Source organism: Hemiscyllium ocellatum, chromosome 28, assembly GCF_020745735.1.
Source record: "Hemiscyllium ocellatum isolate sHemOce1 chromosome 28, sHemOce1.pat.X.cur, whole genome shotgun sequence".
Taxonomy (NCBI): Eukaryota; Metazoa; Chordata; class Chondrichthyes; order Orectolobiformes; family Hemiscylliidae; genus Hemiscyllium; species Hemiscyllium ocellatum.
This window is the reverse complement of record NC_083428.1, coordinates 42,551,893-42,572,928: the sequence shown is the minus strand read 5'-3', so window position 1 is coordinate 42,572,928 and position 21,036 is coordinate 42,551,893. Positions and strand designations below refer to the sequence as shown.

Genomic DNA, 21,036 nt, shown 5'->3' with positions numbered 1-21,036 from the left:
GGCTGATCTTGTTACAATCACTAAAACATACAACCATAAATTGCATCTAATGCATAAGATTCATCGGCAGCTACGATGATGCTTTTCATTGTCTTCAGTCTGATCTTTGTGACATCCTCAGATCAACAGAAAGACTTAAGAGATAGAAGCTACGGGGCAGTGATCCCCTCGTAAAACTTGACAGGTGACATCGGTTAGAAATCACTAAGTGAACATCACATGACTGTGAGTGACAGGTCGTTGGCACGTTTAAGGTGTGTTTCATGTGGCTAGATAGACCTGGAGATGCCCTTCGGCACAGAGCAGCCAGTGTTCCCCTACAATTATAGGTGATAGAAGAAGCCCTTCTTCCCATCGAGGCCGTACTGCCAAAAGTACAAAATGAACTACACTAATTCCACTTTCTCACACTAGACCCATAGCCTCAAGTGTTAAGTCATTTCACCGGGTCATCCATGTACTTTTTAAAGCTCTGAGGTTACCCACTTCAACCACCCTGCCAGGCAGTGCGTTCCAGACCCCTACTACTCTCTGGGTGAAAAGATGTTTGCTAAATCACCTTGGAACCTCCTGCCTTTTCACTTTAAAAGTGAGGCTCCTTGTTCCTGACCCTTTCACTAGGATGGACACGCTGGCTGCTTTTTGCACAACAGAGTACAGAGAGATTCAGACCTGCAAGAAGAACAGCAGAGAGCTGTTAGACAATTCAAGGGTAGAGGAGCAAGAGGATCAGGAGTACAGTGTAGGCACTGGGGAGAGATGATGGTTTAGTGGGAATGTCACTGCATTAGTCATCCAGAGCTAAAGCACTGGGGATATTTGTCAAATCCCACCAACAGCAGCCATTAGTTCAATTAATTGATAAAATCTGGCATTGAAAATTAGTTTCACAATGGTGACCATGGATTATTGTTTATAAACCCATTTGGTTCACTGATGTCCATGAGGGAAGGGCATCTGCTGTCCTTAGCTGGTCCAGCCTACAGATCCACAGCAAGATGGCGGACTCTCAATTTCTCTGTTAGATGGCCTTGCAAGTCCCACAGTGTGAAGCCTATAGGGGATGGACAACAAATGTTAGTCTTGTTAGTGACACCCACAATGCTCCACAACGTTGTTCACCAACATCAGTCTTACAACTAACCAACCAGCCCAGCACTTCTCCCCAGTTGCCCCATTAAATTCAGGTGCTCCCATTATTTTCAGGATATCTTACAAGTTAACTCGCCACCGAGCATCCAAAGATTTCAAGAGAGTGATGAAAGTGAAGAGGATCATAGATGCGAAAGATTCAACGTGCCCACAAAAGACCACCATAAATCAGGCGTTTTTTTAAGTATTTCCACTTTATTGGTTCAACGTTCACACCAATACACTCAGTGAACCACATTAACAGCTTCCATCATCAGACAATATCTATTCAATTAAGTACTACTATATATAGCCCATTCTTCTGTTTCTCTTCGCATTTCTTGAAAAAGTCAAGATATAAACATATTACATAATTTAAACCTTGTCATCAATTATGAGAATTAACACATTATTGTTGCCCTCTTCAAATCTTAAAAACTGGTCTGTTTGTGATGTTTGTGCATTTTTAAGATCTGTAGTAAGACATTTTGGACATCTTCATCCATTTGACCCTGCAACAAGAAGCACATAAATCAGGTCAATTTCCTCATGACAAGCCTGAACTCATTTCCTTTGTATACCAAATTTCAAAATTTTGAGTTCCATCCTAAGCTGTGAATTAGCAATTAGCCATGGATCGTTTCCACATTAAATCCAGGATTTCCTCTCATCCACTTACTCAATTTCAAAATTAATGGAACTTATACACAAAACCCCTCAGTAACTTCGGTGCATCACCAAGAGCATATATCCTGTTTCACTGTATGACATTCTTACCTATATCTTAGGGGTTCTGGGTTCAAATCTCACTCTGCTGACTGGGGAAATGGTGATAATTGTGATAATGGTGATCTGTTGGAGATCTTGGTCTTAGATTGAGATAAATAACCAATATCCCGTCTAATCCATCATGTGGAAGTGGATTCTCTGTTGAGAAGCAGGGGGGATGTCTTCAACATCCTGACCAATACTTTTCCTTCCTCCAACAGTGCTAAATCCAATTGTCTGTCATCTCTCTCAGTGCTGCATGTGGGAGCCTGCAGTGTAAACTGCTGTTCATGTTTGCTGCATTTCAATCATGACTTCACTGGCTGAAGTGTCCTTTGTCATATTCCAAGGAATATGAACGGAATTATGAGAAGTTGTTCTGCTCCTCTTTTACCGCGCATGTAACCGAGATAAACCTGTTTGGAGCCCCAGACTGAATGCAAACAGGCAGACCAACAGCGAGATTGGTCTGCAGGACATTGGTGAGTCCAGTCTCCTCGGGACTGAAGGTCAGGAGCCAATCTATTGTTGAGTTTACATGAACATACAGATGAATATAGAGTATCAATTAGGAGCAGAAGTAAGCCACTCAGCCCTTTAGTGCTGCTCAACCATTCAATTAGATCATGGTTGATCTTAACTCTTCGATCCACAGACCTGCCTCCTTTCCCATCCTCACTTACCAAGAATGTATATACCTCTGCCTTAAAGACATTCACAGATTCTGTCTGCACCTGCTTTTGAGAAAGAGACTTCCTAAGGCTCACAGAGAAAATAAAAATTCTCCTCATCTGTCTTAAACGGGTGATTCTTAAATTTTAAAATAGTGATCTCTTTTATTGTGGAATCTCTCATCTCTCCACATCCACGCTGCCAATATCTCTTCAGGATCATAGAATTACAGAATCCCTACTGTGTCAAGGCACACATCCAGCCCATTGAGTCCACACCAACCCTCCAAAGAGCATCCCACCTGGTCTACCCCCTTTACCCTCTCCCGTTAATCCTGCACTTCCCATGGCTAACCCACCTAGCCTGCACACAATAGGCAATTTAGTATGGGAAATCCATCTATCCTGCACATCTTTAGACGACAGGAGGAAACCGGAGCACCTGGAGGAAACCCACACAGATACAGGGAGAATATACAAACTCCACACAGCTAATTGTCTGAAGGTGGAATTGAAGCTGGGTCCCTGGCACTGTGAGGCGCCGTGCTAACCACTAAGCCACCATGCCATTCTTTTGTATGTTTCAAGGATCTTGTATGTTTCAGTTGAATCAGCTTTTAATCTTCTAATGTCTAGCATTTATAAGGCTAACCTGTTCAATCTCTCCACATAAGGCAAGCTGCTCTCTCCAGTTTTCACACACTATTGCATTTACATGCTTGCTTCCTTACACAAGGAGACAAATATTGCACATGGTCCTCCAGATGCCCTGTATAACTAAAGCATAACCTCCCTACTCTTGCCTTCAGTGCCACTTGCAACAAACAATAACATTCTACTAATTTCCTAATGAATGCAGCAGCAGTGCTAGAATTCAAGTGATTATGACAGATCTCCATTTACTTCCCAAACACAGGGCCTGTTGCAGACAGTTTGACTTTCTGGACCGCACTAACTCACACGCCAACACCATGGGCTGCAGATTCCACTACCTTCCTTGAGGAGCACTTAGTCACCCCTCTTCACTGAGCTGCCGACTCTCCAGCATTTGTCTTGGTGATCCGAGAAACCGCGGGTGGCAAGCACTGTTGCCTCACAGCGCCAGAGATCCGGGTTCAATTCCCGCCTCAGGCGACTGACTGTGTGGAGTTTGTACATTTTCCCCATGTCTGCGTGGGTTTCCTCCGGGAGCTCCAGTTTCCTCCCACAGTTCAAAAACGTGCAGGTTAGGTGAATTGGCCATGCTAAATTGCCTGTAGTGTTAGGTGAACGGGTAAATGTAGGGGAATGGTTGTGCGTCGGTGTGGACTTGTTGGGCCGAAGGGCCTGTTTCCACACTGTAAAATAATCTAATCTAAAGCTCAGTTTATGAGAGACTGAGGCAAGCAATGATCAGGAGGACCCCCCCCCCCCGTGCTCTGCTTCATCTATTTATTGTTCCATCAGAAGGATGGAAATGGAGACAGGTTGGTGGGTGAGATTGTTGGTGGAGGTCATCTCCAGGGATTTGTCCAACAGGAGTTGGCAAAACTAACCTCTGCTGGCTGATTAAAAAACTCAAATTATGAAACTACACAGTGCCAGCAAGCATTGTCAGTTGGGTGGGGAGTGAGCATCAATGCAGTCACTCTAAGAGTCCATGCATGCCACTCAGTATCACCAATGTATTGACATCCCATTTCGGAAAACACGGATACTCATACAGAAGGAAAACAAAATGATGGTGGGGCACTTAGTGTGAATAAAATAAAAATGAAAACATGCAATGGGTATGTGTTGTGGGATGTGAGTACCTCAAAACTAAGAGTAATTATTGTTAATCTCACTGTAAATCTCCCTGTTGCTAATTCCTAATCAGTTAAAGCTCTGGATCCAATTGGCCTCTGGTATTTTTGGAGAGTTGCCGTGGTAACACTCACTATTACATCTTGGAGTTATGGAGAGTGAGGTTCCAGCTTTGCTTCAGTGATGAGGTTGAGCAGGAATGTCTCCCCCTCTTCCTGCTGTCTGTGTGTGTTTGTCGTTAGGATTGGCAGGTTGCTGCTGACTGGCCCTGTTTGGTTGTATTATGAATACACCTTCAGTGTTCACAAAGGCCTGGGGGGGGGCTGTTATTTGAACACAGAGCTTCTGAACCTAAGGTCATGACAGTATCTGCTCCGGCGTTAAGTAAGCCATCGGGAATGTGATCTCAGCATTCAGCTCCTTACCTGAACAGCGTAGAGAAGATGTGATCGGTAAATGGTCACGATAGCTCTATGGTCATTCTCTGCTTGCTGTCAAGAGGAACGAACCAAGTTTTAGTGGAGCATTTCCAAACAGTGACATTTTCTGTGAAACTGGCAGCGTTCCGAAAAGATCACTCCCTCCGTGACTCCCTTGTCAGGTCCACACCCCCCACCAACCCAACCTCCTCTCCTGGCACCTTCCCCTGCAACCAGAAGAAATGCAAAACTTGTGCCCACACCTCCCCCTTACTCCCCTCCAAGGCCCCAAGGGATCCTTCCATATCCACCACAAATTCACCTGCACCTCCACACACATCATCTATTGCATCTGCTGCACCCGATGTGGCTTCCTCTATATTGGGGAGACAGGCCACCTACTTGCGGAACGTTTCAGAGAACACCTCTGGAACACCCGGACCAACCAACCCAACCACTCCACGGCTCAACACTTCAAATTCCCTCCCACTCCACCAAGGACATGCAGGTCCTTGAACTCCTACATCGCCAGACCACAGCAACACGATGGCTAGAGGAAGAGCGCCTCATCTTCCGCCTAGGAACCCTCCAACCACAAGGGATGAACTCAGATTTCTCCAGTTTCCTCATTTCCCCTCCCCTCAGTCCCAGCCCTCGAACTCAGCACCACCTTCCTAACCTGCAATCTTCTTCCTGATCTCTCCGCCCCATCACCCTCACCTTAAACTCCTTCCACCTATTGTATTTCCAACGCCCCTCCCCCAAGTCCCTCCTCCCTACCTTTTATCTTAGCCTGCTTGGCACACTCTCCTCATTCCTGAAGAACGGCTCATGCCCAAAACGTCGATTCTCCTGCTCCTTGGATGCTGCCTGACCTGCTGCACTTTCCCAGCAACACATTTTCAGCTTTGATCTCCAGCATCTGCAGTCCTCACTTTCTCCTGACAATTTCTCCAATTGAGTTAAGGTTTTGCTGCTCCTTTTAAACTAGAACACACCCTCCAGTGGCCAGTAGACAGAGATGCACATTCACTTCTTAGGTTTATTCAATTACATTTGACTTGGTGGAATTGATAGATGGATGTAAGTAGCACAGTTACTTGGAACCTGCCTTTAATATCTGCTCAGTCTTAACTCTGGGAGATCATGGTGCACTCAGGTCAAAACGATCAGTGTTTGGTTTTTTCACTTCACTCCTTAATAGTGTCAACTCATGTCTAAATGATATGTTTATTATATTATAAAATAAAGCAAGGAACTGTGGATGCTGGAGCTCTGAAATAATCACCAGCGATTATTGTTTTATTGCATTGGGAAGTAAGCATAATTTCACTAATTCAGATCCTCCAAACCTTCTACAAGTTATTTCAAGATTGGAGATGGGGACTTCTGGACAGGAGACGGTATCGCCCACCCACCCAGCAATGTTGATCATGCCAACTAAAGGAGGTGGTATTGACACATTCATCCCAGATCCAGACAAAAACTCAATGACTGATCAGGTAACACACTACATATTCTCATATCTACCCTTGGTAATACTACCCATTTAAAACAACATCTGCAGTACTGTACTTTGTATCTAACTCTGTTCTTAAATAGTTGTAACTTAACTTTGTAATTATTTGATTTCCTAACAACATGTAACCAAAATGTACAACCCTTCTTCTACAGGAACAGCATCTACAAGCCTATCCCACCATACCCTCTTAACACCAACTTCACCTCTTCAGTTCACACTCATTTCACAATTTAGCTAGCCTTCTATCCAAATCTGGGATATAACAGACAAAGGATTTCAAGGCCTTTGGAAAGTATGCAAAGGAGCTTTATAGAATGGGATGAGTTATTTAATTAATGATGCAAAGAGATCGGAGAAACTGGTTTAATCCATTCCATCCCTTAATAAATACTGTGCTGTTCAACACAGGGGTCAGGGTGATTGACTTAAATGGGTAATTACAATTCAGTCTTTGTTGTGGTTCTGTTCACCGAGCTGGGAATTAGTGTTGCAGACGTTTCGTCCCCTGTCCAGGTGACATCCTCAGTGTTTCGGAGCCTCCTATGAAGCGTTTCTGTGATCTTTCTTCCGACATTTGTAGTGGTTTGAATCTGCCGCTTCCGGTTGTCAGTTCCAGCTGTCCGTTGCAGTGGCCGGTATATTGGGTCCAGGTCAATGTGCATATTGATTGAATCAGTGGATGAGTGCCATGCCTCTAGGAATTCCCTGGCTGTTCTCTGTTTGGCTTGTCCTATAATAGTAGTGTTGTCCCAGTAAAATACATGTTGCTTGTCATCTGCGTGTGTGGCAACTAAGGATAGCTGGTCGTGTCGTTTTGTGGCTAGTTGGTGTTCATGGATGCGGATCGTTAGCTGTCTTCCTGTTTGTCCTATGTAGTGTTTTGTGCAGTCCTTGCATGGGATTTTGTACACTATGTTGGTTTTGCTCATGCTGGGTATCGGGTCCTTCATTCTGGTGAGTTGTTGTCTGAGAGTGGCTGTTGGTTTGTGTGCTGTTATGAGTCCTAGTGGTCACAGTGATCTGGCTGTCAGTTCAGAAATGCTCTTGATGTATGGTAGTGTGGCTAGTCCTTTGGGTTGTGGCATGTCCTCATTCCGTTGTCTTTCCCTTAGGCATCTGTTGATGAAATTGCGGGGGTATTCGTTTTTTGGCGAATACATTGTATAGGTGTTCTTCTTCCTCTTTTTGCAGTTCTGGTGTACTGCAATGTGTTGTGGCCCTTTTGAATAGTGTCTTGATGCAATTTCTTTTGTGTGTGTTGGGGTGGTTGCTTTCGTAGTTCAGGACTTGGTCTGTGTGTGTGGCTTTCCTGTATACCTTTGTGGTGAATTCTCCGTTCGGTGTTCTCCTGTACCATCACATCTAGGAATGGGAGTTGGTTGTCCTTTTTTTCCTCTCTAGTGAATCGGATTCCTGTGAGTGTGGCATTGATGATCCGGTGTGTGTTCTCTATTTCTGTGTTTTTAATGATTACAAAGGTGTCATCCACATACCTGACCCAGAGTTTGTGTTGAATTTGCGGTAAGACTGTTTGATCTAATCTTTGCATTACCGCCTCTGCTATGAGTCCAGAGATGGGTGAGCCCATGGGTGTGCCATTATTTTGTTCATATATTTGGTTGTTGAATGTGAAGTGTGTTGTGAGGCACAGGTCCAGTAGTTTGAGTATGCCGTCTTTGTTGATACGTCTACAAATTTACTGGCCACCCTTCGACTCCCTCTTCCAAGTCATTAGTAAAAATTACAAACTGCAGAGGACCCAGAACTGATCCCTGCGGAACTCCACTTGTAACTGGGTTCCAGGCTGAATATTTACCATCTACCACCACTCTCTGACTTCGACTGGTTAGCCAGTTCTCTATCCAACTTGCCAAATTTCCTACTATCCCAAGCCTCCTGACTTTCCGCATAAGCCTACCATGGGGAGCCTTATCAAATGCCTTACTAAAATCCATGTACACTACATCCACTGCTCTACCCTCATCCACATGCTTGGTTACCTCCTCAAAGAATTCAATAAGACTCGTAAGGCAAGACCTACCCCTCACAAATCCGTGCTGGCTGTCCCTAATCAAGTTCCATTTACTCATAAATCCTATCCCTCAGTACCCTTTCTATTACTTTGCCTACCACCAAAGTAAGACTAACTGGCCTATAATTCCCGGGGTTATCCCTATTCCCTTTTTTGAACAGGGGTACAACATTCGCCACTCTCCAGTCCCCTGGTGCAACCCCCATTGACAGTGAAGATGAAAAGATCACTGCCGACGGCTCTGCAATTTCCTCTCTTGCTTCCCACATAATCCTAGGATATATCCCGTCAGGCCCGGGGGACTTGTCTATCCTCATGTTTTTCAAAATGCCCAACACATCTTCCTTCCTAACAAATATCTCCTCTAGCTTACCAGTCCGTTTCATACTCTCCTCTTCAACAATACGGTCCTTCTCATTTGTAAATACCGAAGAAAAGTATTCATTCAAGACCTCTCCTATCTCTTCCAAGTCAATACACAGTCTCCCACTACTGTCCTTGATCGGATCTACCCTCGTTCTCGTCATTCTCATGTTTCTCACATACGCATAAAAGGCCTTGGGGTTATCCTTGATCCTACCCGCCAAAGATTTTTCATGCCCTCTCTTAGCTCTCCTGATCCCTTTCTTCAGCTCCCTCCTGCCTATCCTGTATCCCTCCAACGCTCTGTCTGAACGTTGTTTCCTCAACCTTATGTAAGCTTCCTTCTTCCTCTTTACTAGACATTCAACCTCGCACGTCAACCAAGGTTCCCTCACACGACCATCTCTTTCCTGCCTGACAGGTACATACATATCAAGGACACGTCGTATCTGTTCCTTGAAAAAGTTCCACATTTCAATGACATCCTTCCCTGACAGCCTATGCTCCCAACTTATGCTCCTCAGATTCTGTCTTGCAGCATCGTATTTACCCTTCCCCCAATTGTAAAACCTGCCTTGTTGCATGCACCTATCTCTCTCCATAACCAAGGTGAAAGTCACAGAATTGTGGTCACCATCACCAAAATGCTCACCCACTAACAAGCCCATCACTTGTCCCGGTTCGTTACCAAGTACCAAATCCAATATGGCCTCCCCTCTGGTTGGACAATCTACATACTGAGTTAGAAAAGCTTCCTGGACACACTGCACAAACACCGCTTCGCTGAATCTACTTGATCTAAAGAGCTTCCAATCAATATTTGGAAAGTTGAAATCGCCCATGACTACTACCCTGTGGCTTCTGCACCTTTCCAAAATCTGTTTCCCAATCTGTTTCTCCACATCTCTACTGCTATTGAGGGGCCTATAGTAAACACCCAACAAGGTGACTGCTCCTTTCCTATTTCTGACTTCAGTCCATACTATCTCCAAAGGCAGATCCCCCTCAAGCTGCCTTTCTGCAGCCATTATACCATTTCTAATTAGTAACGCCACACCCCCTCCTTTTTTACCACCCTCCCTACTGTTAGTTTGTGTGCTGTTATGAGTCCTAGTGGTCACAGTAGTCTGGCTGTTAGAAACCTCTCCCACAGACAGCTCTCCGACACGGCAAGAACAATACTGGCCAAAGGACTCAACTACAACCACAGGGACGCCAAGACTGCAGATTTCCTAGCAGCACTAGAATGCACACTCAGGAACAATGGACTGACAGAAGAGACACAACAAACAGTGAGGCAAAGTATCGTACCTCTGATAACAAGGAAAAAACAAACACATAACCTCAACAACAAGGAGAGAGAAGCACTAAAATCACTAAGAAATGATAAGAACATAATCATACTATCAGCAGAAAAAGGCAGAATGATGGTCATCCTGGACAAAGCAGACTACATCCAAAAAGCACAACAACTACTTGCAGATACCAACACCTCCCAAAAGAGGGAGTGTGACCCCACCCCACAGCTCACCAATAGGATAAACAACACACTGAGGAACCTACAAAAAAAAAACGGACAGATAACCAGGTCTGACCTACAAAGAATGAAACCTGGAAGCAACAACACCCCAGATTCTCTGGACTACCTAAAGTGCACAAACCAGACATCCCACTCAGACCCATAGTATCACTACCAGGGACACCATCACACAAACTGGCTAAAGAACTACAGCAGAAACTGAAACACCTGATCAGCGGATCCAGACACTCTATACAATCAACACAGGAATTCTTGGACATCATCAGAAATATATACATAGACAAGGAAGAAACTATGGTCTCATTCGCTGTAACGGCACTGTTCACCTCTATCGACAAAACCCTAGCCAGAGAAACAATAGCCAATCTGCTGGACATACAGAATAGACAACAGGACGTTGAACCTATCAACAAAGACGGCATACTCAAACTACTGGACCTGTGCCTCACAACACACTTCACATTCAACAACCAAATATATGAACAAATCAACGGCACACCCATGGGCTCACCCATCTCTGGATTCATAGCAGAAGCGGTAATGCAAAGATTAGATCAAACAGTCTTACCGCAAATTCAACACAAACTCTGGGTCAGGTATGTGGATGACACCTTTGTAATCATTAAAAACACAGAAATAGAGAACACACACCGGATCATCAACGCCACACTCACAGAAATCCGATTCACGAGAGAGGAAGAAAAGGACAACCAACTCCCATTCCTAGATGTGATGGTACAGGAGAACACCGAACGGAGAATTCACCACAAAAGTATACAGGAAAGCCACACACACAGACCAAGTCCTGAACTACGAAAGCAACCACCCCAACACACACAAAAGAAGTTGCACCAAGACATTATTCAAAAGGGCCACAACACACTGCAGCACACCAGAACTGCAAAAAGAGGAAGAAGAACACCTATACAATGTATTCGCCAAAAACGGATACCCGCGCAATTTCATCAACAGATGCCTAAGGGAAAGACAACGGAACGAGGACATGCCGCAAGCCAAAGGACTAGCCACACTACCATACATCAAGAGCATTTCTGAACTGACAGCCAGACCACTGCGACCACTAGGACTCATAACAGCACACAAACCAACAGCCACTCTCAGACAACAACTCATCAGAACAGATACCCAGCATGAGCAAAACCAATGTCGTGTACAAAGTCCCATGCAAGGACTGCACAAAACACTACATAGGACAAACAGGAAGACAGCTAACGATCCGCATCCATGAACACCAACTAACCACGAAACGACATGACCAGCTATCCTTAGTAGCCACACATGCAGATGACAAGCAACATGAATTCGACTGGGACAACACTACTATTATAGGACAAGCCAAACAGAGAACAGCCAGGGAATTCCCAGAGGCATGGCACTCATCCACAGATTCAATCAATGAGCACATCGACCTGGACCCAATATACCAATCACTGCAACGGACAGCTGGAACTGACAACTGGAAGCGGCAGATTCAAACCACTACAAATGCCGGAGGAAAGATCACAGAAACGCTTCACAGGAGGTTCCCAAGCACTGAGGATGTCACCTAGACAGGGGACAAAACATCTGCAACACAAATTCCCAGCTCGGCGAACAGAGCCACAGCAACGAGCACCCGAGCTACAAATCTTCTCACAAATTCAGTTTTTGTCACAGAGGAGTCAGAATATTCATCGTTGTACTGAAGATTGTGTTCTACAATTTTATCCAGCAAACCACTGGCAGCAAGACCATATCATGGCTGATATGATAATCCTCAACTCTGCTTTCTGCCTTTTACCTATAATTTTGGATTCCTTTACTGATTAAAGATCCGTCTTGGTGTTGAATATTATGGAGGCTCACAGCATGGAAACAGACCCATCAGTCCAACTCGTCCATGACAACCAAGTTTCCCAAACTAAACCAGTCTCACTTGCCTGTATTTGGCATATATTCATCTAAATCTTTCCTATTCACCTATCTAAATGTATTTTAAATATTCTAACTGTATTTGCATCTACCACTTTCTCTGGCAGTTCATTGTGTGAACCATGCATCGTGTGAAAATGTTGCTCCCTCAGGTCCCTTTTAAATCTTTCTTCTCTCACCTTAAATATTTGTCCCCTATTTTTGAAGTCCACCACCCTAAGGAAAAGACCTTTGCTCTTCATCTCATGATTTTATAAATCTTTATAAAGTCAGCCTCAACCTCCTATACTCCAGAGGAAGAAGTCCCAGCCTACCCAGCCTCTACTTATTACTCAAACTGCCCATTCTAGCAACATTCTGATTAAATCTTTTTGAACTCTCCAATTTAATAACATCCTTCCCATAACAGGAATATACATTCTTAATAACACAACCTCACCAGCTCTTTATTGTAAAGAATTCCACAGATGCATTACTGTTTGAAAGAAACAAACTCATCTCTGTCCACAATGGATGTCCCCATACTCTGAGACTATGCCCTCTAGTTGTTGACTCTTTCACAATAGGAAACAATCTTTCTGAATCTACCTTGTCAAACGCCTTAAGAATTGCATGTGTTTCAATAAGGTTGCCTCACATTCTTCTAAACTCTTAAGGAGTAAATGCTCAACCTATTTAACCACTCTTTATAAGAACAGCCCTCCACACCCAAAATCAACCTGGTGAACCTTGTCTGGATTGTCTCCAATGCCACTTTATCTTTGCTTGGATAAGGGAACCAAAACAGTTCACAATTTTCCAGGTGCAATGACTAGTGTCTTATATAGTTTCATCAAGGTTTCCCGATTCTTATATTCTATCTCCTTTGAAATACAGGCCAACGTTCCAGTTACCACCCCTATTACTTACTTTTCATGATGAATGAATAAAGGTCCTCAAATTCCTTTGTGAAGTAGCTTTTTACAACATTTATCAAATTAAATAATATTCAACGACCCTATGCTTCCTGATTCAACTGCTCGGATGCTGCCTGGCCGGCTGTGCTTTTCCAGCACCATACTCTTTGACTCTGATTTCCAGCATATGCAGTCCTCACTTTTTCCCTATTCCTCCTGCCAATGCACAAAACCTCACATTTTCCTACATCTTATTACATTTTATTACATCTGTCAAGCCTTTTGCTCACTCATTTAAAATGTCTATAACCCTCTGTAGAATATGCTTCACTTTCACCTCTTGCCTTCCAATCTATTTTGATGTCATTTGCAAACTTGGCTATAGTATATTTATTTTCCTTATCCAGGTCATTCATATATATTATGTATTGCAGGCCCTTTTCTGGTCTCTGCTTTTCACCACTAATTACGGGTTTATATCCTGAAAATAACCCTTTTGTCTCAACTTTCTACTTCTATTGGTTAGCCAATCCTCTGTCCATACTAACATACTACCCTAATGAGCTCTTTTCTGATTATGTTGCCTTAGAATCACCGAACCCTACAGTAAGGAAAGAGGCCATTTGGCCCATCATGTCCACATGGACTCTGTGAAGAGGACTCCACCCTCTCCCATGTAGCCACCTAGCCTGCACATCCCTGGACACCGCACAGTAATTCAGTATGGCCAATCCATCTAAGCTACACATCTTGGGACTGTGCACCTGGAGCATCCATGGGAAACCCAGGCAGACACAGAGAGAATGTATAAACTCCACACAGCCAGTCGCCCGAGGCTGGAATCAAACCCAGCCCTCTGGCACTGTGAGGCAGCAGTACTAACCACCAATCCACCTTTATATGAATCACCTTATCGAATGTCTTTTGGAAATCCAAATGCATTACATTCGCCGGTTCCTCTTTATCCATCATGCTTTTACCTCCTCAAAGAATGCTAATAACTCTGTCAGGCATGAGCTCCCCTGCTTGAAGTCATGCTGACTGGACTTGATCAAATTATACATTTCTGAATGTTCTGCCACTGCATCCTTTATAACAGTCTGTAACATTTTCTCAATGACAGGTTTTAATCTAACTAGCCTGCAATTCCTGGTTGCCTGTGTTTTTTCTCGTCTCTCTCCCTTCTCGGGTGATACATTGTCAGTTTTCCATTCCTTTGGGACTTTTTCAGAATGTAAGGATTTCAGCAAGGTTATTATCAGTGCATCCATTATCTCTGTAGCTACTTCCTTTTAATATATTAAAAAGCACCCTTTGGGTCCGGGGATATATTTGCCTTTTGCCCCATTAGTTTACGAAGTACTTTTTTTTTCTAGTGGTAATTAATGTATTTATTTTTTCCCATTTTTTGTGACTATTTTAGCACTTTTGCAATGTTATTAGGTGTCTTCTATGTAAAGAATGTTGCAAATTATTTATTCAACTCCTCTGTTATTTCCAGTTCCCTATTGTAATTATCTACCCTCATTCTCCAAGGGTCCTCTGTTCACTTTGCCTACTCACATCTTCTGTATATGTTTAAAGAAGATATTACTGTTTGTTTTTATTTTACTTGCTAATTTGTCCTAAAATTTATTTTCTCTCTCCTTTTTTTGGTCATTTTTTTGTAAGTTTTTAAACTTACTCATTTCTTTGGTCTACCAGTAATTTATGGCGTATTTTATGCTTTTTCTCTTTCATTTTGATGCTGTTCTTAACTGCCCTGGTCAACCATAGTCAGCTAATCCCCTTTCTGCAGTATATCTTTGCTATGAGGCATGAACTATTTTCTTAAACATTGTTCTTCAAGTGACTTGCTGCTAAGTTCCTTTGCAGTCAACTCCATCCTCATTCCTTTGCAATTGCCCTTGTTTACATTTTGCATTGTTGTTTCTGAACCAAATTTCTCACCCTCAAACTGATATATTTTTATTCATTAGTCAGATGTTGGTGTCTCTGGCAGGATTAGCATTTATTATCCATCCCTTGTTGTCCTTGAGAGTCTACCCCAAACCAAAGGGATAGCTATGGGCACCCACATGGGCCCAGCTATGCCAGTCTCTTTGTTGAGTATGTGGAACAGCCCATCTTCCACAGCTACACTGGCACCATCCCTTACCTTTTCCTCTGCTATATCGATGACTGCAGCGGCGCGACCTCATACTCCCATGAGGAGATTGAACAGTTGATCAACTTCTCTGACACCTTTTACCCCAACCTCAAATTCACCTGGACCATCTTGGACACCTCCCTCCCTTTCTGGACCTCTCCATCTCCGGCGACTGACTAACCACAGACATCTACTACAAACCTACCATACAAATCTACCATCTACCATGCACTCCCACAGCTACCTGAACTACACCTCCACCTACCTTGCCTCTTGTAAAAATGCCATCTTTTATTCCCAAATCCTCTGCCTCTGCCGCATCTGTTCCCAGGATGACCAATTCCACCATAGAAAATCCCAGATGGCCTCCTCCTTCAAAGACCGCAAGTTCCCCTCCCACATGGTCGACAATACCCTCCAGTGCATCTCCTCCACTCTTGAACCCCACCGCTTCCAGAACACCCCTGCTCCTCACCTTCCACCCCACCAGCCTCTGTACACATCGCATCATCCTCCATTACTTCCACTACCTACAAACAGACCCCACCACTAGGGATATATCTCCCTCCCCATCCTGATCTGCGTTCTGGACAGACCATTCCCTCCACGACTCCTTGTCAGATTCATGCTGCCCACCAGCCCTCAGCCGACTCCTAGCTCCTTCCCCTGCCACTGCAGGAAGTGTAAAACCTTCGCACACACCTCCCCCCCTCACCTCCGTCCAAGAATCTTCCACATCCAACTGAAATTTACCTGTACCTCTACAAATGTCATCTACTGCATCCGTTGCACCCGATGTGGTATCTTCTACATTGGGGAGGCAGAAAGCCAACTTGCAGATCGTTTCAGAGACCATCTCTGGGACACATGCACCAACTCCCCCACCTACTCCATCAAAGACATGCAGTTCCTGGGCCTCCTGCATTGCCAAACCCTAACCACCCAACGTGTCATCTTCCACCTTGGGACCCTGCAACCACATGGGATTAATGTGGATTTCAACAGTTTCCTCACTTCCCCTCCCCACACCTTATCCCAGTCCAAGCCTTCAACTTGGCATTACCCTCTTGGCCTTTCCATCACCTTTTCCATCGATCTGCTCCACCCTCCTCTCTGACCTATTATCTTCTCCCCGACTTTCATTTACCTATTGCTTTCTGAGCTACCTTCGCCCCAGCCCCACCCCCTCCCAAATATCTCTCAGCCTCCTGGCCCACAAGTCTCATTCCTGATGAACGGCTTATGCCCGAAACATCGATTCTCCCATTCCTCGGATGCTGCCTGACCTGCTGTGCTTTTCCAGCACCACACTCTTGACTCTGATCTCTAGTATCTGGAGTCCTCACTTTCTCCTCCTTGAGAGGGTGGTGTTGAGCTGCTTTCTCAAACCACTGCAATTCTAACCAAATTCTAATTTGATCATGTTATGGTCACTGTTCCCTTAGGTATCTTTTACTCTGATATCATTTATCAAACTTGCCACATTACCAGATCCAAAAAGTCTCATCCCTGGTTAGCTCCACAACATGCAGTTCTGGGAAACTATTGTGAACACACTCTATGGATTCATCCTCTTAGCATCCTCTGACAATCTAACTATCCCTATCTATACAAAGATTAAAGTCACCCGTAATGAATGCACTGTATGTTTTGTCTGCCTTCATTATCTTTATCCCACAGAATAGCTATGGTCAAAGGCCCTATAGACTTGTACCAACAGTGTATTTTTCTCCTTATTACTTCCACCCATATGCATCCCACATCTTCTGACCCAACATCATGTCTTGCTATTGTACTTAACAATGTACTGCAATGCTGGGTAGTGCTTAATACCAGTGCCGTGTTTAAAGCAGTGAGTGATTGGTCAATTTATGGAACAGACAGTGGAGGCAGACAGTATTAATTCATTCAAGTGCAGTTTAAATAATTCTTTGTCAGAATATAACATGTTGGGAGGCCACATAGTAATTATAGTATGCTTGGCTGGAACAGGTTTGTGCTTTTTTCCACAGGATGTGATATCACTGGCTAGCTCAAGCCTAACTGAGCTGGAGAAGGCGGGACTAAGCTAAATGACAAGAAGAGAATCAAGCGCCCGATGATTTGATTGCTTCCACATTGTCCATGATATTTGCCCATTTTGGGCTCCAAATAGCAGTCTGGATTGCGTGCGCACACACATCCGGTTATGCATACGCTGGACTCCAATTTGATGAGATCCTTCGTACAGTGAGTATGTGTCAGCATATGCAGTATAGGGAGATCATTATGTGAGTCAATCCTGTTTTATTTTATTCATTAAAGATATACAGGTTAGGTGGATTGGCCATTCTAAAACATCATCCCACAGTGTCCAGGGCTGTGTAGGGTTGGGTTAGCCATGGTAAAAGTTCCATTGGGGGTTATGGGGATGAGTAAGATGCTCTTCAGAGGGCCGGGACACCTCTCGATGGGCTGAAATGCCTCCTTCAGCACTGTAGGGATTCTATGTTAATGTGACACGGGTGATGCTAGCTGGGCCAAACTTCACTGCCTGATACATCCCTAATTGCCCTTGTTTAGGTGGTGGTGAGCTGCATTCTTGAGTTGCTGCAGTCCATGTAGCATAGATGTTGTTAGGGAGGGATTTTGACCCAATGACAGTGAGGGAGCAGTGACATAGTTCCAGGTCAGAACAGGTGGCTTGAGGGGACTGTGCAGGTGGTGGGGTTACTATTCGAAATGGGATCTATGGTTCCTCAGACTTTCCACCACTTCAGAGTTTTCTCATCTCACATCTGGATATGCTGCACTGAGACCAACTTAGTCAAAGCCGAGAGTGTGGTGCTGGAAAAACACAGGTCAGGCAGCATCAGAGGAGCAGGAGAATTGACGTTTCGAGCATAAGCTCTTTATCAGGAATGAGGCCTTTCTCCCAACGTATTCAAATTCATGGAGAGAAGGTGGCACAATGGTAAATCACTAGACTAGTAATCTGGTGGCCCGGGGAAATATCCTGGGGACATGAGCTCTATCCCATCACAAGATTTAAATTCAATTCATTAAAAAACCTCTCCTGAATTGAAAGTTAGTCTCAGTAATGGTGACCATAACAAATATCACTGATTGTTGTAAAAATCTATCTGGAAGGGAAACCTGATGCTCATATCTGGTCTGGCCCCCATGTGTTTCCAGTAATGTGGTTACCTCTAAACTCCCCTCTGAGATATTCCACCCAGACCAAAGACCAACCAGGGATGGGTAACAAATGCTGGGCTTGCCGGTGATACCGACATCTCATGAAAGAATGAGAAAAAGAAAATATTTCTTGACATGAAAGGCATATTTTGAAGTCAAAGCTCAATAGATTTTTGTTGGTCAAGTGTTTCTGGAGGTTTAAAGCCATGGCAATAAAGTGGAATTGATGGCAGAAAAGCCTCATTGGGCTGAATTCCTATTGTTAACAATAGTAGTGTTGTCGCATGTAATCAATCTTCTTCACTGGAGAAGGTGTGACTTGAACACAGGCCACCTGTCTCAGAGGGAGGGACATGACCACAGTGCCACAGGAACTCTAAGACAACACCAGGAACTGATGAGATTTGAACCTGGATTGTCGGAGCTTTAAAAGCAGCAGTAAACAGTTTGGTCCTTTAAGCCTCCTCGCCAATCAATATGATCATCCTCAAATCAATGCCCCGTTCCTGCTTTCTCCCTTTGATCCCGTTAGCCCTAAATACTGTATTAATTTCCTTCTGAAAAATAGCCAATGTTTTGGCCTCAATCATATTCTACAGCAGAGAATTCCATTCTCTGAGTGAAGGAATCGCTCCTCACCTTTGTGCTAAATGGCCTACCCCTTAGACAGTGATGCCTAGTTCTGGACTCCCTAATCATCGGGAACATCCTTCCTGCATTTACTCTGTCTGGTTCTGTTAGACGTTTATACATTTATATCAGACCCCTTCCCTCATTCTTCTAAATTCCAGTGAATATAGTCCTAAGCAATCCAGTTAGCATGAGATTTTGAATCATCAGTCCAATGACATAACCACTATGCCCTCTTTCATCAGCTACCTTTACTGTTGTACATGATAGCTGAAAAGTAACTTTGTAAATTTTAATCATCCCCCACCCAGTAATTCTTGGAGTTGTGTTATCCCCTGCAATAGTCGAATGGCCTACTTACTGCTAGCTGCTGCTGTAATACTCTGATCTGTCTTTGCGTAGCCTCTGTGTGTTGTTGGTGGGATGGGGCTGCTTTGGGAGGTAGTGCTGCAGCATTAGCCTGCTCCGACAGACTGTTCAAAGCCTCCTTTAGTTTGAACACCTCTTTGGATAGTTCACTTATCTACAGGGAGAAAAAAAAAACAAATTGCATCAGAGAAATAGCAGGAGGGACATCCTAAATGCAAGGAATTCCACATAATGGAGAATTGGGACTCCTACTTGAGACAACTTTAACTTCACCATTCCCAATGGGGCTATGGGGCCAAAAGCAATTGTCATGCACACATGACGAACTATCCAGAAATGAGAATGTCCTAATGGCTAGATTATTGACTATTAGCTAAACAGAGAGTAATCAGAGCAATCTGATTAATACTAATTGTCCTTCAATTAAAGTGTACAAAGAAATTAAGTTCTGTCTAGATTCTTTCTGGGTTTTTTTGGGTTTAAATTTGCTATGTTTCCTTTGACATTTTAAGTTTGGTTACAGTATTTCCTAAGGCAGTGCATTCCCAACTCTTTCCCACCTCAAAGTTTGTGATGTGTTTGTGTTTGTGCAAATCGCCAAGAGCCCGGGCCGAGGAGAGCAGAGTAAGTGGAAGAATCTGTGGCACCAGCAGGAGGGGGTGTACAGACCAGCCTGCGAGAGTGGAGTTACAGATAGTGGGGATCTATCAGTGAGTGGTGAGAGTGGGGCAACGGAGCATGTTTATGTATGAGAAAGGGGTGGAAGAGCTGTGAGAACAGCAGAGTTGGAGGGAGCTGTTAAATCTAAATTATAATGTGGTCAAACTTTCCATTAGGATTTCAGGACGGGCTCCAGGGCTCCAGAGGGAGCATTGGCAGTGCAGTGGTAGTGATCCTACCTCAGAACCAGGAGATCTAGGCTCAAGTCCTACCTGCTCCAGAGAAATGCAATAACATCTCTGAACAGGTTGATTAACATAACTTCCGGTCTCCAGGATTGTCCAGTTGGCCTCTTTCATAGAAGGTTAGCCTATGATGCAGTTAACTCTCAGCTCCATAATAGCTGGTGACTCCATTTGGGTTCACAACCCAGCTTTGGGAGGCCTTGCCTTACAGGCTTTTTTTCATTTCAAAAATTTACTTTATTCATAAAAATATTCTTCTATACATACATTGTCACTACAGCAGCTTGGTTCTGTATATCGAGAAACAAACAAACATTGGAGTTTGACTCTATTCAGCAAACAAACCCAAGATATTTCTTACATGTACACGGTTTTATTTACATATAGTTGAGGTGTTGAACGAACTCTCATTCAACTTTGGCAGAAAGACCTTAGATAGTGGTCCAAGCTGTAGTGCATCCCTCAGCACATAGTCCTGGACCTTGGAATGTGCCAGGCTACAACACTCAATTGAGACCAACTCCTTGCTCGGGAAGACCACCAAATTTCAGGGTGTTGAAAGAGCATCTTTCTCAGAGTTGATGGTCCGCCAGGCGCAGGTAGTTGGGACAAACCTTGACAAAAACCACTGCATCTCTCTCCAGACCTCTTTTGCAGAGGCACATTCCAGAAGGAGGTGTGTGACAGTCTCTAAACCCCACCCGCTAGAGCCGCTTCGAGGACAGTGTGCAGTGCCATAGAGTGTCC

The 21,036-nt window shown here is 44.0% G+C and overlaps 1 protein-coding gene across 1 annotated transcript in view; it reads right to left on the bottom strand.

Moving 5' to 3' along the window:
• Positions 1-1,562: 1,562 nt before the first annotated feature.
• LOC132829239 (ankyrin repeat domain-containing protein 24-like) overlaps positions 1,563-21,036 on the bottom strand; it is an 80,842-nt gene continuing 61,368 nt past the window's right edge. Inside the window, exons 17-19 of the mRNA XM_060846609.1 lie at positions 19,377-19,538; positions 4,781-4,846; positions 1,563-1,643 (exon numbers count right to left, since the gene is read on the bottom strand). Coding sequence (XP_060702592.1) covers positions 1,563-1,643; positions 4,781-4,846; positions 19,377-19,538 — 309 coding nt within the window. The remainder of the gene's footprint in view (positions 1,644-4,780; positions 4,847-19,376; positions 19,539-21,036) is intronic.